Source organism: Camelina sativa, chromosome 14 (assembly GCF_030686135.1).
Source record: "Camelina sativa cultivar CO46 ecotype springtype chromosome 14, ASM3068613v1".
In the NCBI taxonomy this organism is placed as follows: domain Eukaryota; kingdom Viridiplantae; phylum Streptophyta; class Magnoliopsida; order Brassicales; family Brassicaceae; genus Camelina; species Camelina sativa.
In genome coordinates, this window is record NC_141893.1 from 18817561 (window position 1) to 18842227 (window position 24667).

Consider the following 24667-nt stretch of genomic DNA (forward strand, 5'->3'; position numbering starts at 1 on the left):
GGTTGCCACCCCCATTTCTTGAAATAAATTCATCATTTCGTATTCGGATCTACCATCTATATTCCATTCATATATACTTTCTCCATTGTAAAAGTTTGTTGAGGGAAATTTATGATGTTCTTCAAATAGTAAATCGGGTGGTGAGTGTCTTGGATAATATGGTTTTTTTGATAGTTGGAAGTTTTTTTTATTTTATTTATTTCTATGTCGGTTTCAGATTGAATGTCTTTGTTCATGTGTCGACAGGTATATATATAAACACAAAGTTCACAAAAGAAAAAAAAACTTTCAGAAAAAAAATATTCTAAATATAATCCAGTCCATAATTTAAATTCTAAGAACATTATTATGTATATATGTAGCTTACGTAAGTGGTGAAAAATCGGGAGTGGTAATGGAAACTATCTTACCGTATGGGTGAGACTTTAAACGGAGCCATCGGCCTAGATATCAATCAAGAGCAGACGTTGGTTAAGGAGAAACTTAGCCAGCTTCAAGCCACCGGAGCCTCCCCCGAGACCATCAAAAAAGCCATGAAAGATTTTGGACATGCAAGGTGATCCCTATGATTTACATTGGTCATTTGGTCCTATATATGTCAAAGTTGTATTTCTAGCTCATTCTAATTTTCTTTAATATATATACAATATATAAAATAGGGCAAAGGTGTACGGATGGCCAAACACATACGTGTTTACGAAGGCAATGGGGGAAATGATTGTTGGAGCAAAAAGAGAAGATATGTCGCTCGTGATAATTCGTCCTTCGATTGTGACCAGCACCTACAAAGAATCATTCCCCGGTTGGACCGAGGGCATCAGGTAAAATAAGATGATAATTTATTTATTAGTCTTAAACAATAGTGAAGTAACGACTCTTTGATCAATGTATAGGACAATTGATAGTCTAGCTGCCGGATACGGTACTGGAAAACTCACATGCTTCCTTGGTGATATTAATTCTGTTTCGGATGTGGTATCGTGCCGGAGCCATAACCTTTAGTCTTGCCGGCACGATAATCTACACAAGGTAGTAAAACGGTTAGGGAGTAGGGTACAAAAGATCTCTCCATAAAGGAGGAGGAAGGTTGCACCAAGCATTTCTCTAGGGTCGAAGGTTGCAAAACGATAACCCTAACTAAAACTTATATATTTACTTTTTAAAAATAGTTTCTACATATAACAAAATTTTAATATATTTTTTTTGTTAAAATCAATTTTATTGAATATTTTTAAAACCCACATATTGGACAGATTCTAATCTAGTAAACTATAAATCATGATTAAAGAAATCTGATTCTTTAGATGTTTTTTGATGGGTGAGGTTTGCGAAATGAGAAGTAACATATTTATTTACCCTTATTTTATAAGGATAAATGTGCTCATGCATGTTATGCTACAATATTTGTTGACAATCGTGGGATAAACCAAAATAACCAAAACAGAACTGATTCACATATATGCATTTAATATAGTCTCAGTTTCTGTAAATTGATAAAATGTAAACTGACGAAAAAAAAAAACCTAAACCAAACATGTAGTTTCAATTCAGTTTTCATAAAATAAAACCAAAAAAAAAAAAACATTCAGTAACGAAACCGTATATCAAAAAGTACCCTCCCATATATATGGAAAAATAACATGTTATAGGAAATAATCTAAATCACGGAACTTTTGATGATGAAAATATAAAAATCATCCAAAACAATCGAATATCATCTTTAGCGGGCCGGAGAAGCAGGTTGAGGTTTCTAATTGATAAATAGATTAACAGTGTGTGGCTGTTGGCCTGTGGCCCATGAAAGGTAGAAGTTCTTGAAAGATGCAGTGCATGTTGAGGCTTCTTTTTTTGTTGGCCGATCACAGGTTGAGGCTTCTAAAAAACGAAGATATTATATCTTTTTGGTCTTAATAAATGGTTGGATCGAAAACACCAAAAGCTAACAGGAAACATAACCAATGCAACATATTACAGCAATACCAATATTAAACAACATACAAACTAATCATGAATTTATTACAACAACAAAAACCATTTATGATCGAGAAAATTGCACTCATCGCAATAATTCACTTATGATAGCATATGTTGTGAACTAGGTTTCCTATATTGAAATTTCTTTTTCAAAAAAGTTCCGGACAAACCAACATCACATTGTATCTAGGACAGAGAACCATTGGACCGTTACATAAAAACATAGTTTCTCAACGACAAAAATTTAATATTTTCAGTGAATTTAACATGTATATATATTCTTCTCTTAAACTAGAAAAGGCAAGAGTAAAATGAGTGAAGGGGAGTGGAAAACACAAGTGGGGTTGTTGTTGAAGTTCAGTAGACAGAGCAATAAGGCAGACAAAAATAATGGCCCAATTGTAGCATAACTCTTTTTGAGTTTTAATCATGAGAAACCAGCTCTAACTTTGATGCAACTTACTTTTATATTTTTTCTTTCTTTCAGGTTTTACGCAAATATATTCTTATGCTACTACGTTTTCTCTTTCGACAACTTATTACATTTGTAAAATCGAAGCCTATGAAGGTAATTTGGTTTATGTTCCTCGTATATAAGGTATTCATATATTATATAAAACAAGTAAAACTAACTCTAATGTAGATTTTCTAGTTTTAATATTTAATAATGAGAAAAATGTAATAATATAATACTATTAAGTTGAAACAAGTAAGTTTTGAGTGTTCTGTTTGTTGAAAAATGCATAAAACTCATTGTTCCCTAAGGCAAAATTGAAAACAATGTTAAACTAATTGTATAAGCTGGCATTTACCATTGATGTGAAATTAAAAACCAGAAAAGTCGAGATGTTATATGCTACGTGATATGCATATATAGTGAAGAGAATGCCCACAAAAAGTGATAGAAGACTATGATAGGGTGGTTTTGCATTGGTCAAAAGGCCTAAGGGAGTAACACATAAGTAGAAATGATGTAAATTCTAGATGGGACGTATGATGTTATGGAAGCTGGATCAAGAACCTAACTCGAAGTTTGCTAAGATTTAGCAGATGATGGACAAACAAATTCTGCCAAGGACATTGTAACGTGTATGGTTAGCCTCAAGCTACGAGATCACATGGCTTCAGACGCTAAGAAGCAACCCTAGGACAAGTAAGAAAAAAAAGTTTTGGGTCAAAAGAAACCCAAAAGAAAAAAGTATGTCCCATGCACGAGCCAAAATCAGTCAAACATTAGTACAACATATACGAACAATTTTTGGATTCACTCCTAACTTCACTTCTCCTTATTTTAGGCAATGAGAATATGACATCTCATTATACATTTAATAATCTATTTATTCACTTCTTTATAAAATAAGGAAACAAAATCTGTATACATTATTATAAAAATAAAAACTTAAACCGTTTATTTATAAATCCAAACCGATATATAATTTCATTCTAATTGTAAAATCTAAACTCTAACCATTTCATTTGTAAACCCAAACCGACATATAATTTCCTTCTAATTGTAAAATCTAAACCCTAACCATTTCATTTGTAAACCCAAACCGACATATAATTTCGTTCTAATTATAAAATTTAAACCCTAACCATCTCATTTGTAAACCCAAAACGATATATAATTTTGTTTTAATTGTAAAATCTAAACCCTAACCACTTCATTTGTAAACCCAAACCGACATATAATTTCGTTTTAATTGTAAAATCTAAACTCTAACCACTTTATTTGTAAACCCAAACCGACATATAATTTTGTTTGAATTGTAAAATCTAAACTCTAATCACCTTATTTGTAAACTCAAACGGATACATCATTTCATTCTAATTGTGAAATCTAAAGCAAGCCAATATTTAACTTTCCTTAAAAAAATTATACAGAATTTGTTTCCTTAATATGTATTGCTTTTTAATTTAATTTTGTTTTTTTAAACAATATAATGTATAGAAAATTCTGATTGGTTGATAAAGAAAAAGTGAACAAGAACGTTCATCCTAGGAATGAACCTAAGTATTTAAGTAATTATGAAAAGATTCTTATGGTTTTTTATTTTATTTTACTATATAGTCTAGCTATGTATCCAAGTATGTTGTTAGCTAGAGAACATTGATGTTACATGCGTTGTTACTCTTCACCCATCACTACGGTATCAACTATTTTTTTCTATCTGTCGCAGTAGTCGCCGTCCCAAAACTTAAGACAAAAAAAAAAATGTTACGTCCTGTGGCCCCAATCATTAGGCAAGGTCTCCACTAGATTAAGGTGAAGGTTCGAGACATTTTTTATCACACTCCTGATTTTTTCGTTATACGCACACGTACTTAAGCTTTTGGGGATAAGTCTCAAGTTCTTTATCCCATTATTCATTCAATAAACATTAACTTAATCTTACATGTACGATATAAAGAGTTAAATACGCGTTATGTACATGTAGATGAGAAGATCTTTTCTGTGCCTGTAAACCTGTTTTGGAGATGTCGTATCGAAATGAAATGATATATATGCTCATAATTACTAGAAATAATAATATTCTCTGGCGTGGGCCATTTCAAATGATTCCAAATAAGAAAGAGACACAAATCACCTCAAACGCTTATGATTATTATATCTTCATCGTGCCCTCAATATCTACCCAACTTGATCCCCCGACCATTTCTCATCATTGTTTTCTAAATGCATACACATATGTATATATAGAGTATCTATATTACTGAGTCTAAAATCTAAACAATGCATTCTGAGATGATAACTTCCTAAATAGAAGGTTTGATATGTGTATTAATCAAACGTAACGTTTCATGACCGTCTTCCCTGGTCAATAATGACCTTTTACCCCCTTTTCAGTTTTCTTTACATTAATTTCTATCTTTAAAATAATTTCAGCAACTTGTAATCAAAAGAAATATTCAAATTTCAAATACTTTTCAGTTTCATGTTTATAGAAAATGACTCAATGTCCATTGACCTTTATCAAAGAAAACAAAACGTGACCATTGTTCTTTAACATGTAGGTTTTAGTAACCACTTTCTATGTCCACTGTTTCTTTTCAAAATATTCTCATTTTCTTAATAGCTAATTACAAAAGGGTTTAAGCAGGATACCTAACCTTCTACGTACATACATCATTTACAAGGAGATCAGTTTTTAAGAACATTTTCTTCATGAGAGGTTAGTACAAAATATATGCAGTGAACTTTTGTTCCTTTAATTTAACCAACCACTAACCAGTTTACATTTGAATCAGAATACCGGGTTTCCTATAACCAAAAGAATAGAGTTTCTAACATAATTATGTTCAAGAACAAAAAAAACCAAGAACTAAACGTCTAGAAATATGGATATTGTGTACGTTTGAATGGAAAATACTTAACAAAGAGATGATGATATCATCTCAGCCACAATCCTCAAAGACGTTCGACGAGTATCTGAGATTACAATTGCTATATAGTATTATAATACTAGTGGACCATTCATATGTTGGTCCTAATAAGCGTTTACTTAGTTCTCTTTCGGTTCCAAGCGTTTACTTAGTTCTATATAGTTAATAATGTATAAGGTTACTCCAAATTGCAACAAAAAGAAAAAGGCAAAATTTGCAATAGAAAGGGACAAACAACCTAACGTTACACGAGTTGATACACTATTTTTTTAACCTAAACACACTTTTACGTAGGTTTGACTTTTGGTATGGTATAAAAATGGGTGCTAAAGTGAATCTAATATGTTAATATTTTGCTACACGTCTAGAAAGTATAAATTAGACCAAAATTTTGGTTACTTATTGGTGTAAAATTCAAACTTTCTAGGGAAAGAGATATGTTAAGTTGACTTATCTTTGGTATTTCATTGATTAGAACACCTTTTTATTTTTTTGTTTGAACTTATATTTTGGCATTTTTGTTTGTTTTTTTTTTTATAATTCATGGAGTAAATCCCCAAATCTATGGAGGGGTCTGAGACTAATCTCTCTGAGAGAGGATATCCCAGGTAGGATCCCCCAGGTATGCAAATGAGCCGTAAGCAATAGGCTCGTACCCATGTGGCCAACGGGATAAAGCTGAATAATTCTACGCTTGGAGAGAATCGATTCCTAGCCTAGACCAACATGCCGACTCTTCCACCAAGACTAAAACCACTAGCCCACCACCTCGTGGTTTTTTTGGCATTTCATCGATAAAAACTCTTCTCTTAAACTTTATTAAAATTCGGGAAATTTTATAGAAATGTTGCAGAATACAATTTTCTATAGTGATTTTATTAATCATATAATACTACTATTTGTCTATTTCAGAATATTCTGATTTACATAGTTAAAAGAATATTAGTTTTATTTTCACCGAAACAAATATTAGTAGTTCTTAATCCAATGATTGAAGAACAGTTTGCCGAAAACTTATGACTCAAATCATTCACATTATACTACAACATAATCGATCTGATGTAACGCTTTTAATTCCATTCTAAAGACCTATTGAATATATTCAATGTTTATGGAAAAAGCCATCACAATTCTTACAAAACATTATAATTTACATGCAGATCAATTTTTCATGAATATTATATGATTTACATAAATTCAATTTTTCAATATCCGAAATTGTGATGCCGAAGTCGAAAACAAAGCGGAACAATTTAAAGCATGTTATTCTTTTCGAACCGAAACTATACCACACCATCTATATATATTAGACTTAGATTTTAATTTACCTACTGATATATATATATATCAAAAATCCAGAAATATGATCAGGCGAAATCAATATTGAACACCTATGTGATTATTGTAACAGTAATGTGAGACACTACTTTCAACGTTGAAATGAATCACATGAAGAAATAAATTAAGATGACTTGATGAATGATGATTATTGGATTATCACGAAAACACCTTGTATTTTGTTTACTTTAACTCGGTTGAAAAAGGACAAAATAGTAAGACCTAGTTTTTCTATCTCGTACAGACAAGGATGGAGAGCAGTTAATAAAAGTTGCCGGAACATTAATTGACTACAAAAAAACCTATATATAGAGGGGAAGATATGTCAAAGTAACGATGGAACAAAACACATCACACGTGTGAACTGTCGTTATAGACCAACGAACCAAATCCGAATTAGATTCTCTTCAAGACCTAAGAACCAAATTTATAACGTATAAACTTATACATTATAGATACTTACATTATTTTACATACAGTACTTACAACATGTGGAGAATCATATACCCCATTATGGGTCATCGTAACGTGTTAGACAGAGTATAATCACTAGCAAGAAATAAGAATAAATATTTTGATGGAATATATCATTCATAAGAAGAAAAAAAAAATCTGATAATTCAATCTCAGTGACTACAATCTGATTTTAAGATACTAGAATTAAAATTTATAAAATATGGTTTTATAATTATGAAAAATAATAATGTATATTGAAATATAATTAATTATTGGAATCTGTAGGGAAAATCCAGGGATCAACTGTTGTTGTGGTTGTAGTAGTAGTAGTACCTGAAGAGCCTTTGGTCGGAGCTGAAGAAGAAGATGAGACATTGTTATTGATCTCCGGTCTCTTTTCCGTCCGACGGTCAAACTCCGAGAACTGCCTCATCATTACCAGATGGTTATGATCATCAGCAGTTTGATGGTGATTTTGCTGTAATGATCCGAGATTCATTGAGTCAAGCTCGTGGAGAGGAGAAAGTGTTGTTTGATGGTTATGATGATGATGTTGATGAGACAAAAGAGACTGAAATGTAGAAACTTGGTGAGTCTGATTCTGAGGGAGAGGTAGATCTGGGAAGGTCATGGAAGTAGTGGAGTAGTGATGATTGTTGAGTAAAGAAGAAGATGAAGGATTCAAAGGTTGATGATGAGGTTTTTGAGGCATTGGACGAAAAGGGTTGTAAGTAAGTGGATCCGAGGGAGATCGGAAAATATCGAAACGGCGAGTAGTGGAGGAGAAAGGGTGGGAGAAAGGAGAGGCAGGGACGCCGGTGAATTCTTGAACCATAGCTCTGAAGTTAGAAGTGTCGGTGGTGAGAACGGTGGTGGGAGCTCTCCTTGAAGCTCTTGTTCGTTTTCTAGGGTTTCGGGAAGAAGAGGGAGGAGGAGGGGGAGGCGGCGGTGGTGGTGGAGGAGGAGGGAGGAGATGGGTTTGGTTGAGAATGTCATCGGAGATGAAATTGTTTACAAAGTTTAGATAGGTAGCAGAAGAGGAGGAGGAAGAGCCGTAGAAGGCAGAGGAAGAAGGCGGTGGTTGGAAAGGAGGAAGGAAGAAAGAGGAGTGAGCTGGTGGAGCACCAGTTGATGAAGACTCGTGGTCGTCGCTTGAAGATTGCAAGCTTCCACTGTTACAAGAATCCATGTGGACATGGAAGAAAGAAACAAGAACATAAAAAGGAGAAGAAGATGAGAGGTGAATCTAGGGTTTTGATAAATGATGCGTATTGGAGAGGAAAAAGAGAAAGAAGAAGAGATAGCAAAAAAGGTTTTTACTTAAAGAGGTTGAAGGGAGAGGTATGGTGTCGCCATTGATGGAGAGAGGCGGTGGCTGGCGAAGAGTCAAACTCAATCTGAAAGCGAAAACGAAAGAGAAGAGAGAGAAATATCTCTTTCTTTCTCTAGTGGGGATGTGATGAAATGTGAAAGGATAGATAAAATGACACAAAATATATATATATACACAAAATAACCAACTAATTTTACATAAATGACAATATTTTTTTTCTAAGTTTGCCTAACAATGAAACAGTTTGGTGCTCAATTCCTATAACACTAAAACTGAAGCCATATTAATTTATGATAAACTAATTAATTTAAAATATAGAAGTTTTTTAATATATAAAAAACTCACATTATATTCAATAATTGTATATACTATATTAAAAACACAACTCAAATAAATTTTAATTTGTACTAAAGGTTATTCCGCGCTACTCATGATCTTGTATAAGAATTTATGTGTTAAATGTGTTTTTAGTATTTCACTATTTTGTAGTTTAAGATTTAAAAAATAAAGTTCACGAACCTATATGCGTGCCAAATTGTTAAACATGCTGATCTAAATCTTATTTGTCATTTGTGTTTTTAGTATTTGACTGTTTGTATATTTTTATAATTTCAGATTTACTAAATACAGTTTATGCAATTATAGTTGACGAAATTATATGCCTGCTAAAATTTTTTAATGTGTAAGCTGATATATCTGTAAAGCATCCAAAAACTTATCTCGAAAGAAATACGGGCACTCTTAAAAATACCATTTTTTGTATGCATTTTTTTTAAATATCCTTTCATGTTGACTATTTTTAAAACTACCCTTCTTTATTTACAAAATGATCAGATTACTCTTTCTTTGAGTGACAACAAGAATGTACAGTAACCAAAATCGAAAAAAAAATTCTGACAATAATGAAAAAATTTCCCGCCAAAATTTTTTTCCCGCCAAAATAAAAAAAAAAATTCACCCAAAAATGAAAAAAATTCCCGCCAATTTTTTTGAAAATTTACACCTTATAAAAATCTTTTAAACGCTTTTAAAAACTTTTTAAAAATATTGTAAACGCTTTTAAAAACCTTGTAAACGCTGTTATAAGGTTTTTAAATTGTTTGTTTATAAAGTTTTTATAAGGCATTTACATAGTCTTAAAAAGGTTTTATAAGGCTTTTATATCGTTTAAAATCTTTTAAAAACCTTATAAAAGCCTTGTAAATTTTTTGGCAGGGAAAATTATTGGCGGGAAATTTTGTTGTCAAATTTTTTTTGACAAAAAATTGTGGGGGGATTTTTTTTCAAAAAATTTTGGCGGGAAAATATGTCGGAAATGTTTTTGGCAGAAAAATTTTGTTTTTCATTTTATTGATTAAAATATATTTTATGTAAGGGTAAAATGGTTATTAAAAATTAAAGGAGGGCATAAATGAAAATGGCCAAAAAATAGGGTATTTTTTTAGAGGGGTATATCAAAAAGAGTATTTCTAACAAATCTCCAAGAAATATAGAACATCTCATCTGAAAATATAATTCGATGTGTGATATTAACCGGAAAATATGCAATGTGATATATCTAATTCTTACAAAGTCACTAAAAAAAAGAGAAATGTTCACAATGTTCACACTCTCAGAATGCTCAAATTATCTTTTAGTATATGTACTATAAATAAATAAATATAATGATATCATAACATAATTGCCTTATTAATTAATGAAATAACATAAAATAGAGATAATTAATTAATTTTGCTTTATCAACTAGTTTCAAAAATTAATTTATTGTTAACTATACTATTTATTTAAAATGATTAGAAATAGAGATAAAATTTTTTTGACACCCTTTTTTTCATGAGTTTTTATAAATAGTTAGTTAAATTTACAGTATAAGATATTTGTTATATGATATCGTTTTAATAAAATATTTTAAAATCTGACTTATCATATATATAATTATTTTATGTTAACTATTTTTTTAGATGATGAAAGTAAAATTAATATATAGGTAAACATAACACTATCTATCACTTATAAGTTATAAGTAATTAAATAAAATCTTACACTTTTCTTTCTAGACTACTTATCAGTCTCTTATTTTCCAAAAAAGCAAAAATATAAATAAATATAATTTATTTTAACTATTTAATGAAAAAACCAAATTTAATTGACTTTGATGTAACTAATTGTCCTATTACTATAGTTACATATTGTTTAAACAATTTCAACATTAAATTTTAATCACAAATATTTAGAAACATGTACTTTAATTTTTGTCTCAATCTCCTCATGACCTTTCTACAAAGTACTAGTGTTTTATCAGTTTTGGGTCTTTGTTTTCTCTCTTATTTTATATATTTTATTGAGTCAAAGTGTGTTTTTAGTGTTTTTTATTCTTTATCAAGTCTTTATATGTTTTAGTACACTTTGGAGGATTTTGGTGGTCCACTAACAGCGGTCTACCTCCTCCGTGTTTCTTGACCGCTGGCTTTATCGAGGATTCTGGTGGTCTAATACCAGCGGTCTACCTCTCCAAATTGCTTGACCACTGGCTATACAGAGGATTATGGTGGTCTACAACCAGCAGTCTACCTCCCCAAGTGGCTTGACCGCCGGTTTTCCGAGGATTTTAGTGGTCTATTACCATTTGTCTACCTTTCCATGTTGCTGGACCTCCGATTTTTGGCTACTTAATCCGGTTTGATCTGGTTTTTCCTAGGTTGATCTAGTTTATTTTTTGTAACGCCCCAGCAACCACTTTTTAACGGGTCTCATGTCCACTCTCAGTCCATGGGTCCACCTTTCTTAATGGGTCTTACGTCCTTTGACTAGGCATGTGAGCCCATCCATATCCGACGGTCGGTTTGCTGCGTGGAGAGGTTTTAAAGACTTCTTTATCGTCCCTACGAATCACCACATGATCTTTCCCAGTGTTTTGTCCTCATTTGCACAGTTCCAACAATCACTTTCCAGAAGTTCACCCATCCTAAGACTACTCCAGCTCAAGCACACTTAACTCTGGAGTTCTATCAGGACCCTTGACCGAAAAGATAAGTGCACTTTGTGACATAGGTAGCCAAATCAATTCTTTTAAACCTCTCCGCAAGCCGGTGTGTCACATTTTATATCCTTCTAAATACTCTAAACCTGATTAGAAAAGACGTCATTTTTGAGTTTTTCTAAAAAACTTACTTTGTAAGCTTTGGAGATTAGAGATTCATTCATCCTCTTTGACAATTTGGAAAAGAATTTCAAACTCTTTGCTTTTTATTTCATCAATCTAATTATGTTCTCTTTATTTCTTTGTGTTGCTAATTTCAATATGTGTGAGTATGATGTTCATATATTTTGCCCTGTTTTCCCTTAGTATATTCACATCTTTTGCATGATTTTCTATCTCATTTGTCCATTATTGCATAGTTTTAGAACTGTTTATGCATTAGAGTAGATTTGCATTGCACTTGTATAGTTTCTTGCATAAACAGGTGATTTTGGATCCTAAGGAGCATGGAAGTGATGCTGAAGCAGATTGGAGCTGTCAAGAGAAGGAAACAAGGGATTTAAAGCTGAAGAATCAAAGTCCGGAAGTCCACTCGACCACCCACTCGACCAAGTACCCGGACGTGTGCGGAGAAGGACTCGACCGGATGGGAGAAGCAAAAGAAGAAGCCACTCGACCTGGTCGAGTTGACCGAGCCGCCCACTTATTTTGTCTTTTAGCATTTTTAGGGCTTCCCTTCCTTTTCCTATAAAAAGCCTTGTACTCTGCAATCACAAAAGGGGAGACTTTTTAGAGTACAATTCTAGACCTAGTATTTACCCTTTTGGGGAATTATTCTTTTTTGCTTTTTATTGCTTAGATCTTTAGCCACTTTTGTTTAATTTCTAAGAAATCTTTGATACTTGTTGGTTTCATAAGTTTCAAAGTATTAAAAATTTGAGTTTGATTTCTTCTTCAATATTGTAGATCTTCATCTCATCTTTCTAAATATGAAAGTTTCATTGATTTCTGGATTTATGACTTTGTTCATCATGTTTTGTGATTGTGAGTAGTGGTTTAGGATCTTAAGGATGGGTTAGGCTGGATGATGGTAGTGGTTGTTTAGATTGGTCAAGCTTGTTTGTTATAGATCTCTTCTAGGCTAGATATGCTCTATGCTAATCTTATATCTGAGAGGGTAAGGTTAGATTTTAAGCTTCTTAGCATCACACCAATGTCTAAGATGTTAGATAAGGCTAGATATAGAGATTATCACGAAGCATGCTAAGAGATTAGTTGTTTTGTTGATTTTTGACTTTAATGATCTGTTGTTTAATGCCTGCTTTTATATGATCTTTGCTAGTGAGAGCTAGACTGGGAATATCTTAGCTTGATTGTTATTGTCATGAGAATGGATTAACATGTATTAGAAGATCATTCTCTAGAGATAGCTCATTGTTGATTGAGGTTTGTTGACCAATTTAGATAGCCATAGCTTTAGTCCATCCCATGAATCCATCTTTAAGACATTTCTTTGTTTATTGATTTCCTTTTTAAGTATTGTTAATTGATTGCTGCTTGCTCTGTTTCAATATTTGCTCTGTTTCTGGCATTCACTCATCAACTCGACCATCCACTCGATCGAGCATCCGATCGAGTGCTTGCTCGAGCTCATTCCGGAGTTCCTGTTTTATGTTCTACATCTTTCTGTTTCATTTCCTGTCTCATTCTAGTTGCATTTCCTGTTGCATTCATTTAGTTTTTGTTTAATCCTGTGGCATTACTTAGTTTGTTTACTATAACTCTTGTTCCTGTTTCATTTCATTATTGCTTTAATCATTCTGTTTACTTTGCATTTAGTATTCTGTTTTAGTAGGTTTACATTTTGCATTTCATAATCATCATTAGGTTGTTAGTGACAAACATCCTTCATATTTGGCTTAACTTAGATGAGTATTCATATCCTGATTGCTTGCATCACACTCATTATGGTTTGACATCCTTTATGCTACAACTACATAAGGGTAATTGAAACACCTTGCATCCATCTCTATATTCATCATCATATCATATCATCCATCATCATCACCCATAGAAACCGAGTTTCAATTTGGCGCTGTTGCCGGTTTGAGTGTTTGTTTGTGACATTTAGGATTTATACAAGTCTAAGATTAAGTTCTATTGCTCCTTTAACCATTACTGATTCGAATTCTTCATCTGCTCGGTTGTTTTGAGTCTCAGGTACCAACGCGACATACAACTCGAGCTACCACTCGACCGTCTGCTGTTCGAGTACTTGATAGAGCCACAACCCGGATTCAAATAGACTTCTCATCTTAGACGACTCGACCTTCAACTCGAGCTTATGCTCGACCGAGTGTCTGTCCGAGTTAGTAATCATGTTTAAAAGCAGTATGTTCCATTATGTACCCATGCACCAGCAACCAGGATTCCAGGCTCAATTGTGTCCCTCTCTAGGGTTTCAGACCTACCAAGGCCAAAAACCTGCCTTAAGAGCTATGATGCAACAAATGTTGCTTGGGCAAGCCAATAAGCAGATTGAGGAAGCAAGGCCGTTTGCTGAGCTGACCCAAAAGTTGAATTCTTATTCTAATGACCTAAGTATCAAGCTTGAGAGTCTGACCTCTAAGGTCAAGAACATGGAGAGAAACATTGATTCCACTTCAGCTCCTAAGCCAAACCATCTTCCTGGACCAGCTATTCAAAACCAAAGAGAGTTTACAGCTAAAGCGATTCACTTCTATGAAGAAGTTGTCACTGAGAACAGTGAGGTTCAAGGTGGGGAAGATTCGTCACTAATTGAAGCCCAAAGTGAAGGTTTTACTCAGCAGACTGAAGCAGAGAACCCACTCGATCAGGTGCTCGACCACACACACGATCGAGTATATGACCGAGTGACCGATCGAGTTGAAGACACAGAAGCTGTTAAGCCTGCTCGATACATTCCTCCTGCTTACAAACCACCTCTACCATTCCCAGGACGTTTCAAGGCACAAAAGCTGAAGGAACTAAGAGAAATTATTGATAAAAGAGAAATGATGGCTTTGCAACAAGAGGAAGTGATTGAAAAGAAGGAAGTGATGGCCATACAACAAGAGGTTGTCATTGAGAAGAAAGAGGAAGAGAGAGGACCTCTCTTGGAAAAATATGCATAACATCCTGTCCTCAAAGACATGCTTCTTGAATTATCCAAGCAGAAGGCTCAAGATCAAGACATGAAGGATTTGAAAGAGATTGGGAAAGCTATTATCCCAACAAAACTTGAAGATCCAGGTTCATTTAACCTACCTTGCTCCATCAGCTATATGCACTTCAACAAGTGTCTATGTGACCTAGGAGCTTCAATGAGCTTAATGCCATACTCAGTGGCTGAGAAGTTGGGATATGAACATTTTAAACCCTGCAATCTCTATATTGGCCTAGCAGATGGATCCAAGAGGGATGTGGTTGGAGTAATTGAAAATTTTCCAGTCAAGATAGGGGAGGCTAGGTCATGACAAAAAAAAAAGATAGGGGAGGCTAGGATTCCAACTGATTTTGTAATCATGAATATGGATCAAGAGCCAGAAGATCCTCTCATCTTGGGGAGACCATTCTTAGCCACACCTGGGGCTATAATTGATGTTAAGATGGGAATCATCAAGCTCCACTTTGCTAAAGACTTCACTATGAAGTTTGACATCAATAATTCAACACATCACCCTACTATTGAAGGTCAGCACTTTGTGGTAAAGAAAAAAGCTAGTTGTGAAGTTTTTGAGGATGGAGAGGACCCTATGATTAAAGGTTCAGCCCAAGCCAAGACTGTCCAAGAACTAAAGGGTTCAGTTCAAGTGTTAGCTGGTTTAGTGAAGGATCTTCAAGTTCATCTCAACAAAAGGTCTTTGAAGAAGGCAAGACCAAGACTCAAGTTTAAGAAGAAACAAAGTTCAAATGTTAATGAGGTAGTGATCAAGAAACAACACCAAGTTTATCAAGTAGAACCAGGGGGGATTTCATCACCTCCTTGGTCTCTAAACCAAGCCTGAAAAGGCATTAAAAGTCAAGCTTAGTGACTTTAAACAAGCTCACTTGGGAGGAAATCTCTAAGGTATCTCTGTACATATTGTTTAGGGTTTTGGTATTTTGATCTTTGTTTTGGTGTTTTCATGATCAGGGAAGCAAGGGAGTCTAAACAGAAGAAGAAAAGAAGACTCGAAAACCAACTCGACCACCCCATTCGACCGAGTACCAATCGATGGCCATAGTCGAGTTGCCTCCTTCCCCACCTCCAAGTCCACCACAAGACCCCCACTACACATATGAAAGCATGAATGAGGATGTGGACAGCTTCTACCACAATCCATGAGGTAACATCATCACCTAACCTTTGTAAATACCATTGAATCTCTACTTTTGTTTTGTTTTAAGTCTTGAATCTTCTCTCAAATTTCTCTTACACAAGGGACTGTGTAATTTAAGTTTGGGGGAGAGTTTGAGATAGTATTTGATGCTGTGTTTTGTTTTCTTATTTCAATTTTTTAGCATAATCATGTTAGTACTTGCATTTCATCTATGGCATAGAAAAAACCTAAAAATTTGAATTTTTTTGCAAAAATCTTTACAAAAACAGAGTGTTCATGTAGTTTGCATTGCATATTAGCATCTTGTTTAGCTTGTTTCATATAGGACTGTTTCATAACTGCATTAGGGATCTATGATGAGTTTGCCTTGTTAGCTTGCTTAAATTTACTAAACTAGGATCAATGCCCAAGTTAATAGTACTTTGATGCTAGTTGAGTGGTTAGAAGCATAAGGTTGAACCAACTCTTGAATTCCTGCATTGCATTTGGTCTAAATTGAAGCATGTTGTGATTTGATACAATTTCCTATTTATAAGAACCTAATATTGACTTTTAATTATCAATTTGTGCATTGCTTTAAACTCATGGATACCATATACATATTTGGATCATCTTTTTCTTTTCTACCACTCTTGTTGATCCAAGTAGCTGATTGCACCATTAAAATCAGTTTCCCCTACCCTTAACCTACCCTTCTTTCAAGCCATGTTTATTCTTGTGTGTGTGAGGCCTTTTTTGGGATTGAGTTTGGTAGAAAGTGTTAGGTTTGAGCTGACAAGAATATTGCCTTGTGTAGTTCTAGTTTGCAATTTTCAAACTAGATAGGACTAGGTGGTTTAATTGTTGGGTTTGGGACTTGGTTGTTTTGAAAAAGAAAAAGAAAAGAGAAAGAAAGAAATAAAATGTTATAGTCTTTAGGAGGGGAATGTGTTTAAGAAAATGTAAACTCTAGTGAAAGAATGGGAAGTATGAGATTGTTATAGATAGTTCTAATCAAAGAGAAGAAAGAAAGAAAGGAAGAGTCTAGCAAAAAGCTTTTATGTCTTAAGAAATGAAAAGAAAAAGGGAACCATAGCAATAAGAAAGAAATCCTCATTCCAATAGTTGATTCAAATAAGAAACCTCTCGTAAGGCTTAAAAACAAAAAAGAAAAGGGTATTTGAGAAGAAAAGAAGACAAAGGGTAGAACTAGGATCATTTGGGTTTAGAATGATAGGATCAAACACTTTGGTTACTTTTGGGTAGACAAGGTTTTGTTCTTGTATGTGTTTAAGTGTTCTTACCTTTAGCATTCTTCTAAAGCTCAATCCATTTTTTATTATGAGAGAACCACTATATTGATAAGCCCCACTCTAAAGAGAGATCATCATTGTCTCTAAACCTTTATTACCAAGCCAAATGAGTTTAAGCATTGCATAAGTTGATTCATGTTCTTGCTTAATAAATGTTAAAGGAAATGGTTGATTTGAATGCATGTGGATATCTAAGGCTCAAATCGGTAAAGGTTGTGATATGCTTGTCTAAAATCTTTAAGTACAGCTCATTCAACTTGCATCATAGTACTAGTAACTTGGACATTGATTCTAGCTAGTTTGTTAGCAAGCTTTAGGAGCTGAGATCCCACTTTCAACCCTCACCTACCTTCTTGTGTCTTTCATTTGCTTGAGGGCAAGCAAAGACTAAGTTTGGGGGTGTTGATATTCATATATTTTGCCCTGTTTTCCCTTAGTATATTCACATCTTTTGCATGAATTTCTATCTCATTTGTCCATTATTGAATAGTTTTAGAACTGTTTATGCATTAGAGTAGATTTGCATTGCATTTGCATAGTTTCTTGCATAAACAGGTGATTTTGGATCCTAAGGAGCATGGAAGTGATGCTGAAGCAGATTGGAGCTGTCAAGAGAAGGAAACAAGGGATTTAGAGCTGAAGAATCAAAGTCCGGAAGTCCACTCGACCACCCACTCGACCAAGTACCCGGCCGTGTGCGGAGAAGGACTCGACCGGATGGGAGAAGCAAAAGAAAAAGCCACTCGACCAGCACTCGACCGAGCACCTGGTCGAGTTGACCGAGCCGCCCACTTATTTTGTCTTTTAGCATTTTTAGGGCTTCCCTTCCTTTTCCTATAAAAGGCCTTGTACTCTGCAGCCACAAAGGGGGGAGACTTTTTAGAGTACAATTCTAGACCTAGTATTTACCCTTTTGGGGAACTATTCCTTTTTGCTTTTTATTGCTTAGATCTTTAGCCACTTTTGTTTATTTTATAAGAAATCTTTGATACTTGTTGGTTTCATAACTATCAAAGTATTAAAAATTTGAGTTTGATTTCTTCTTCAATATTGTAGATCTTCATCTCATCTTTCTAAATATGAAAGTTTCATTGATTTCTGGATTTATGACTTTGTTCATCATGTTTTGTGATTGTGAGTAGTGGTTTAGGATCTTAAGGATGGGTTAGGCTGGATGATGGTTGTGGTTGTTTAGATTGGTCAAACTTGTTTGTTATAGATCTCTTCTAGGCTAGATATGCTCTATGCTAATCTTATATCTGAGAGGGTAAGGTTAGATCTTAAGCTTCTTAGCATCACACCAATGTCTAAGTTGTTAGATAAGGCTAGATCTAGAGATTATCATGAAGCATGCTAAGAGATTAGATGTTTTGTTGATTTTTGATTTTAATGATTTGTTGTTTAATGCCTGCTTTTATATGATCTTTGCTAGTGAGAGCTAGACTGGGAATATCTTAGCTTGATTATTATTGTCATGAGAATGGATTAACATGTATTAGAAGATCATTGTCTAGAGATATCTCATTGTTGATTGAGGTTTGTTGACCAATTTAGATAACCATAGCTTGAGTCCATCCCATGAATCCATCCTTAAGACCTTTCTTTGTTTATTGATTTCCTTTTTAAGTATTGTTAATTGATTGCTGCTTGCTCTGTTTCAATATGTGCTCTGTTTCTGGCATTCGCTCATCAACTTGACCATCCACTCGATCGAGCATCCGATCGAGTGCTTGCTCGAGCTCATTCCGGAGTTCCTGTTTTATGTTCTACATCTTTCTGTTTCATTTCCTGTCTCATTCTAGTTGCATTTCCTGTTGCATTCATTTAGTTTTTGTTTAATCCTATGGCATTACTTAGTTTGTTTACTATAATTCCTGTTCATGTTTCATTTCATTATTGTTTTAATCATTTTGTTTACTTTGCATTTAGTATCCTGTTTTAGTAGGTTTACATTCTGCATTTCATATTCATCATTAGGTTGTTAGTGACAAACATCCTTCATTTTTGGCTTAACTTAGATGAGTATTCATATCCTGATTGCTTGCATCACACTCATTATGGTTTGACATCCTTTATGCTACAACTACATAAGGGTAATTGAAACACCTTGCATCCATCTCTATATTCATCATCATATCATATCATCCATCATCATCACCCATAGAAACCGAGTTTCAGAGTAGTTCTTCTAATTGGGTTTTAGGGTTCTAGATTCCTCCTCGAATCTAGCACCAAGACCAACAGTCAAAGATCTCCCGTGCAACCAACACCATGGCCCACACTCCTCCGACTAAACATGATGACTCAGTTTGGCCAATAACCCGCGTCTCTGATATTATTCGCTCTCAACTCAAGCATCTCCCCCGCTCTCAGGTCTCAACATTCGAATCTTACCGGCTCGCTATCGGCCCTCAGCCCTCAAGCTACGGTATGCAGGAAGTCTAATTTTCTCTCGGGCTATCACCCTACAACGCTCCTTCAGATCATCACACGAAGTCGATATACCAATTATACCCTTAGGACACAAAGTCCTTCGAGATAATGGTACACATGAACCTAACCGTCCCCTCATGAGTTGTTTGAGATCTCATATCTCTAGAGCAATAATTCTATGCTCGACCGAGTACCACGCTGACCAGAACTACCTTTATGGCTCTCGTAGAAACATCACAATGTCCTACGGCCAACACTCACCACTAAGGCTACCAAGACGTCACAGAGACCCTAAACACGTCACAAAGACCAAACAAACGTCCCGCAGTACCGCCACCAAGGCCACAAAAATGTCCAAAAACGACCACCACAAAGGCCACAAACGTCACCGGATCCGCCACCATGGTATCATGCATCACTAAGACCACCACCAAGGTATCTAGCGTCGCCAAAATCACTACCACTAACCAGCGTCACCAAGAACTCTGTCACAAAGACCACCGTCAGGGCACAAACATCATAAAGAAACACTACCCCTGACAAGTGTCACCAAGACCACTGTCAGGGTACAACAACATCACTAAGAATGCTACCGCTAACAAGCGTCACCCAGAAATTTGTCACCAGGACTACTATCAGGTTACAAAACGCCACAAAGACCCCTATCAGGGCAAAAACGTCATTAAAACCACTCAATGCCATAATACTAAACTTCACAAAGACCGCCACCCATGCACGCATCCCACAGGAAAATCACAAAGATCACCACATTTTCCACAAAACTTTCAATTTTTAGAATCTTTCTAATTATGGAAACCTCCTTTTTATGGAAAATTTCTATTTATTGAAACTTTGTAATTATAGAAACCCCGAGCTATTTCTTTTTCCCATGACAACACCAGTAAAATAAAAAAATACTCATCTTTTTAATCATATAAGATCATAATTGTTACAACCTCAACAAAAATACATAATGAAAAATAAGATACAACGGCACTAAGCCAACATCTTGCATCCCGAGCACCACCTTATCTTGGTACTTAGTAGCACAACCAACCACCCCTAAACGACCAAGTATCAAGAGAGATGGGCTAGAATACTCAATCCGTTCCAGCCATGGTCTTCTAACCATCACGACACTCGGACCGAGGTTAGGCAAGCTCAAGCGTCGACCTGCTTCTCGAACCACTTCTTGAACCTTGCCTTCATCCTCGCCTCTAGCTCCCAAGTATTCTCTAACACTCCATCACAGCCCCACTAGACTTTCATCAAAGGAATCTTCTTCCGCCGAAGTTCCTTGTTCCACCTCTCGACAAACCTCACTAGTCTCACCTCAAGAGTCATGTTGGACTGAAGATCTGCAAGAATCTTAGCCAACACCTCGTCATCTTTATGAAGACACTTCCTCAGCATCGAAACATGGAAGACCTTGTGGGAACCCGCAACATGGCCATCTTGAGATACACCCTATCATCCACCTGGAACTCAATGTCCTTCCTTCTATGATCAGAATAACTCCTCTGCCGATCCTGAGCCTCTCTTATGTTCAGCTTGAGCATATGGATCTTCTCTATGGTCTCATGAACAAAACTCGCATCCAATATGCTCCTCTTCCCCACCTGAGTCCAGCATAAAGGTGTGCGACATGGCCTCGCATACAACGCCTCATAAGGGGTCATACCAATACTCGCCTAATAGCTGTTGTTGTAAGCAAACTATACCAGGTTCAGGTGATCGGCCCAGTGACCACCCCATTCTAGCATACATATCCTCAACAAGTCCTCCAGAGTCTGAATCGTCCTCTCCGACTGACCATCTGTCTGAGGATGGTAAGTTGTACTCATGTGCACCTTAGTGCCCAACTCTTCCTGAAACGCCCTCCAGAACGCTTAAGTGAACTTGAAATCCATTTCTGACACTATGCTCACAGGCACACCATGCAACCTCACAATCTCCCTGACATATGTCTTAGCCAAAACTGCTATTCCATCAGTCTTCTTAATGGCCAGAAAATATGCAGACTTGGTCAGACGATCCACAATCACCCATATAGCATCCATAGTTCGCGACACAGGCAATCCAACCACGAAGTCCATCGTGATCATATCCTACTTCCACTCTGGAATGGGTAAATTCTGCAATAGACCACCCGACACCTGATGATCATCCTTCGATAGCTGGCACGTGTCACACCTCGAGACCCAGCTAGCGTCATCTCTCTTCATCCCAATCTAGTGATAATACCATTTGAGGTAACGGTACATCTTGGTCGCTCTAGGAAGAACATAGAATTTGCTCGAATGAGCCTCTCTAAGAATATCCTGCTTCCGGCCCTCATCCTAAAAAAGCAAAGTCTAATAAGATTTGGAGGCTAGAATATAATGAATAAAAAGAGCTAATGGTTATAGTAAAGAGTAACCTTAGAGATTTATAAAAAAAAAAAAAAAAAAAAGAGAAGTGAATAAGGCTATAAGTAAAGAACATAAGGGGTTTAAGTTGAATCAAGTTGAGTTTTTGGGTTAGAATTAAAGAAAAAAAGGATGAGAAAAAGGTAGATATGCTTCTAGGTGAGTAGAACATCAAGAGCTAAGTTTTGTATGCCCAAATTGTTCTCAATCTTAGATTTGTTTCAAAACTGTCTAGTATTCCTTTTGTTTGAGAGTAAACCACCCAAAAACACCTTTGCCAACCACCTTAAATCAATTGAGCTTGATCCATTTTCCATTTGCAAGATTACACCAAACACTTTAATGAATGTGAAAGAGATGTTCAATAGTATTGCAAGTCTTTACCAATTGATAGAAGGTGAACTAGAGTGGTACATTTTGATAAGCATAGAAAAATATTTGTAAGCACTTTGATTAATCTTAGCACCATTGCATTACATTTAAGGACTGTGGTTTGAATCCTTTGCTGATACTTTTTGGTTCTGAATTCTTTTTTTCCAAACCTTTCTCTCTCACTTTTTGTTTAGTTCTTGCTTGAGGACTAGCAAAAGATAAGTTTGGGGGAGTTGATATTTTGTGTTTTTGTTGGGTTTTAAGCGTTGTTTTTGCATAGTTATGTTGCATAATCTTGTCATTCTAGGTTGTTTTAGGTGCATATGCATCTAGTGTGTTATCTTTCAGGTTCTTGGAGTAATCCCATCACATGTGGAGCATTTGGACTTGTTTTGGTGTAAAGAAGCAAAGAAGAGTGAAGTGGAGAAATGTCACAAGATAAGGGAGCATCACCGGCCTAGACCATCGGTCAAAGCCTCCCTGGTTAACCTCATCGGCCACCTCCAATCGGCCAAACCCTGCCCGATGCCACTCCTCGACGTCAAGATAAGAAGCCACATGCGGTCAATCCAATCGGCAAAACCTTGTCCGCGTGAAGCCATCGGCCACCCTCAATTGGTCCAAGTCTGGCGATTGAACCAACTTAGACGACGGATAGGAGCCACACGCGACCTCACCAATCAGCCAAGACCACCCCGTAGCCGCCTAAGTCAACACTTGTTTTAGATTTGACCCGGGTTTGACCCGACCTGTTTTGGATTGACCCGGATTCCTTTTTATTTTCCTATAAATACATTAACGCTATTAAGGGGAGAATTATCTTTTGTTTTATCTTTTGTTTAGCAGCTTTTTTGGGTTCTTAATCTTTCTTACTCTTGGTTTGTTGAAGGATTGAGTTCTTCTATGTTTTTAATAGCAATTTCTTCTGTATTTCTCCTAATCTATAATCTCTTATTATGATTTCACAAAGATCAAACCCTTTCTTTTGTGTGATCATGATGATGAGTGAGTAGATCTATAGAACTTTGGGCTAGGTAGATTAGGGAGATAGATGGTTGATCTATGATGTCTAGGGCTTTATTTATGTGTTTCCTATCTTGTTTAGGATTAATATTGCTAGATAGCCTTGATCAAGCTTAAATCTAGACATTAGGATTTCCATGCCCATAAGGTGTTTGATGAAATTCCTGAACCAAACTATTCAAGAGTTTTGCATTCATAGCCAATAGAAATCGATGATTAGGGTGCTTAGTGGTATTTAAACTTGTTTATAATGCATGCTTACCTTGTGATTGCCTTTGGAAATTGTTGAGTATCACTTGATTAGCATAAGATCTCTATCATGGAAATGGATTGATTTGAATAAGTGTTCTTAGCCATAGGATTGTTCTTGATTGTTGCTTAGACATCTATGATTGATTAGCTATCTCCCAAGTCACTTACCTTGTCCAAGGTTCATTTTTTTAATCTTGATTTAAAGTCTGTTGTAGTTGTGTCATTGTTACTTTGAGTTTGCATTGCTTTGAGTTGTTAGTTTTCTTTCTTTGAATCAGTTTGTTATTTAAGATTATTACAAAAGAACCTATTCCTGCTTAAGTTTAGATTGAGTATCTTTGTGCATTCTTAGTGAGCTGATTAATGCAGATTGTAAATTGATAATTTAATTGAAGTAAAAGTATTACATCAATTTGGCGTCATTGCCCGTTTGTATTACATTTGACCATTAGGATTTCAACTTTGCTTGAGTATTTACTTTACATTGTTACTTTCTTGGTTTGCTTTGAATTCTCTCTTTTGCAGGGTGTATGAACTTGAGAACTCAAGGCCAAGCAGACTTGATAGACCGTGTTGACGACATCTACCGTTTTGAGCGAGAGAATCTCCGGTTAGCACGACAAGCTATAGACAACAACCATCCTCCTGCTGCTGGTCATAATGGAAATGACCAGCCCAATGTTGAACAAGCTCCTATCCACCCTCCAAGACAGAAAAGAGTCATTGGAACTTTTGGTCAACCAAACATTCATGGGAACAACATGGGGATTAGAGCACCTCCTGTTAAGTACAATAACTATGAGATCAAGTCAAGTCTTATCAACATGGTGCAAAGCTCAAAGTTTCATGGTTTGCCTATGGAAGACCCTCTTGACCACTTGGATCAGTTTGATATGATATGTGGGACAGTGAAAATCAATTGTTTCTCTGAAGATGCATTCAAGCTCCGCCTCTTTCCGTTTTCTCTTAGAGATAGAGCTAGGATTTTGGAGAAGAATCTACCAGTGGGATCAGTTACCTCTTGGGATCAATGTAAGAGAGCTTTCCTATCCAAGTTTTTCTCTACTACAAGAACAGCA

General features: G+C 35.6%; 1 protein-coding gene across 1 annotated transcript; it reads right to left on the bottom strand.

Moving 5' to 3' along the window:
• Nucleotides 1-266: 266 nt before the first annotated feature.
• LOC104742076 (uncharacterized) lies at nucleotides 267-8622 on the bottom strand. Its single transcript, XM_010463038.3, has 3 exons — nucleotides 7486-8622; nucleotides 939-1020; nucleotides 267-782 (listed from the first exon to the last, which is right to left on the bottom strand). Exons 1-2 carry the CDS (start codon nucleotides 8339-8341, stop codon nucleotides 956-958), a joined length of 921 nt encoding a protein of 306 aa, XP_010461340.1. The 5' UTR covers nucleotides 8342-8622; the 3' UTR covers nucleotides 267-782; nucleotides 939-955.
• Between the last annotated feature and the right edge of the window lie 16045 nt (nucleotides 8623-24667).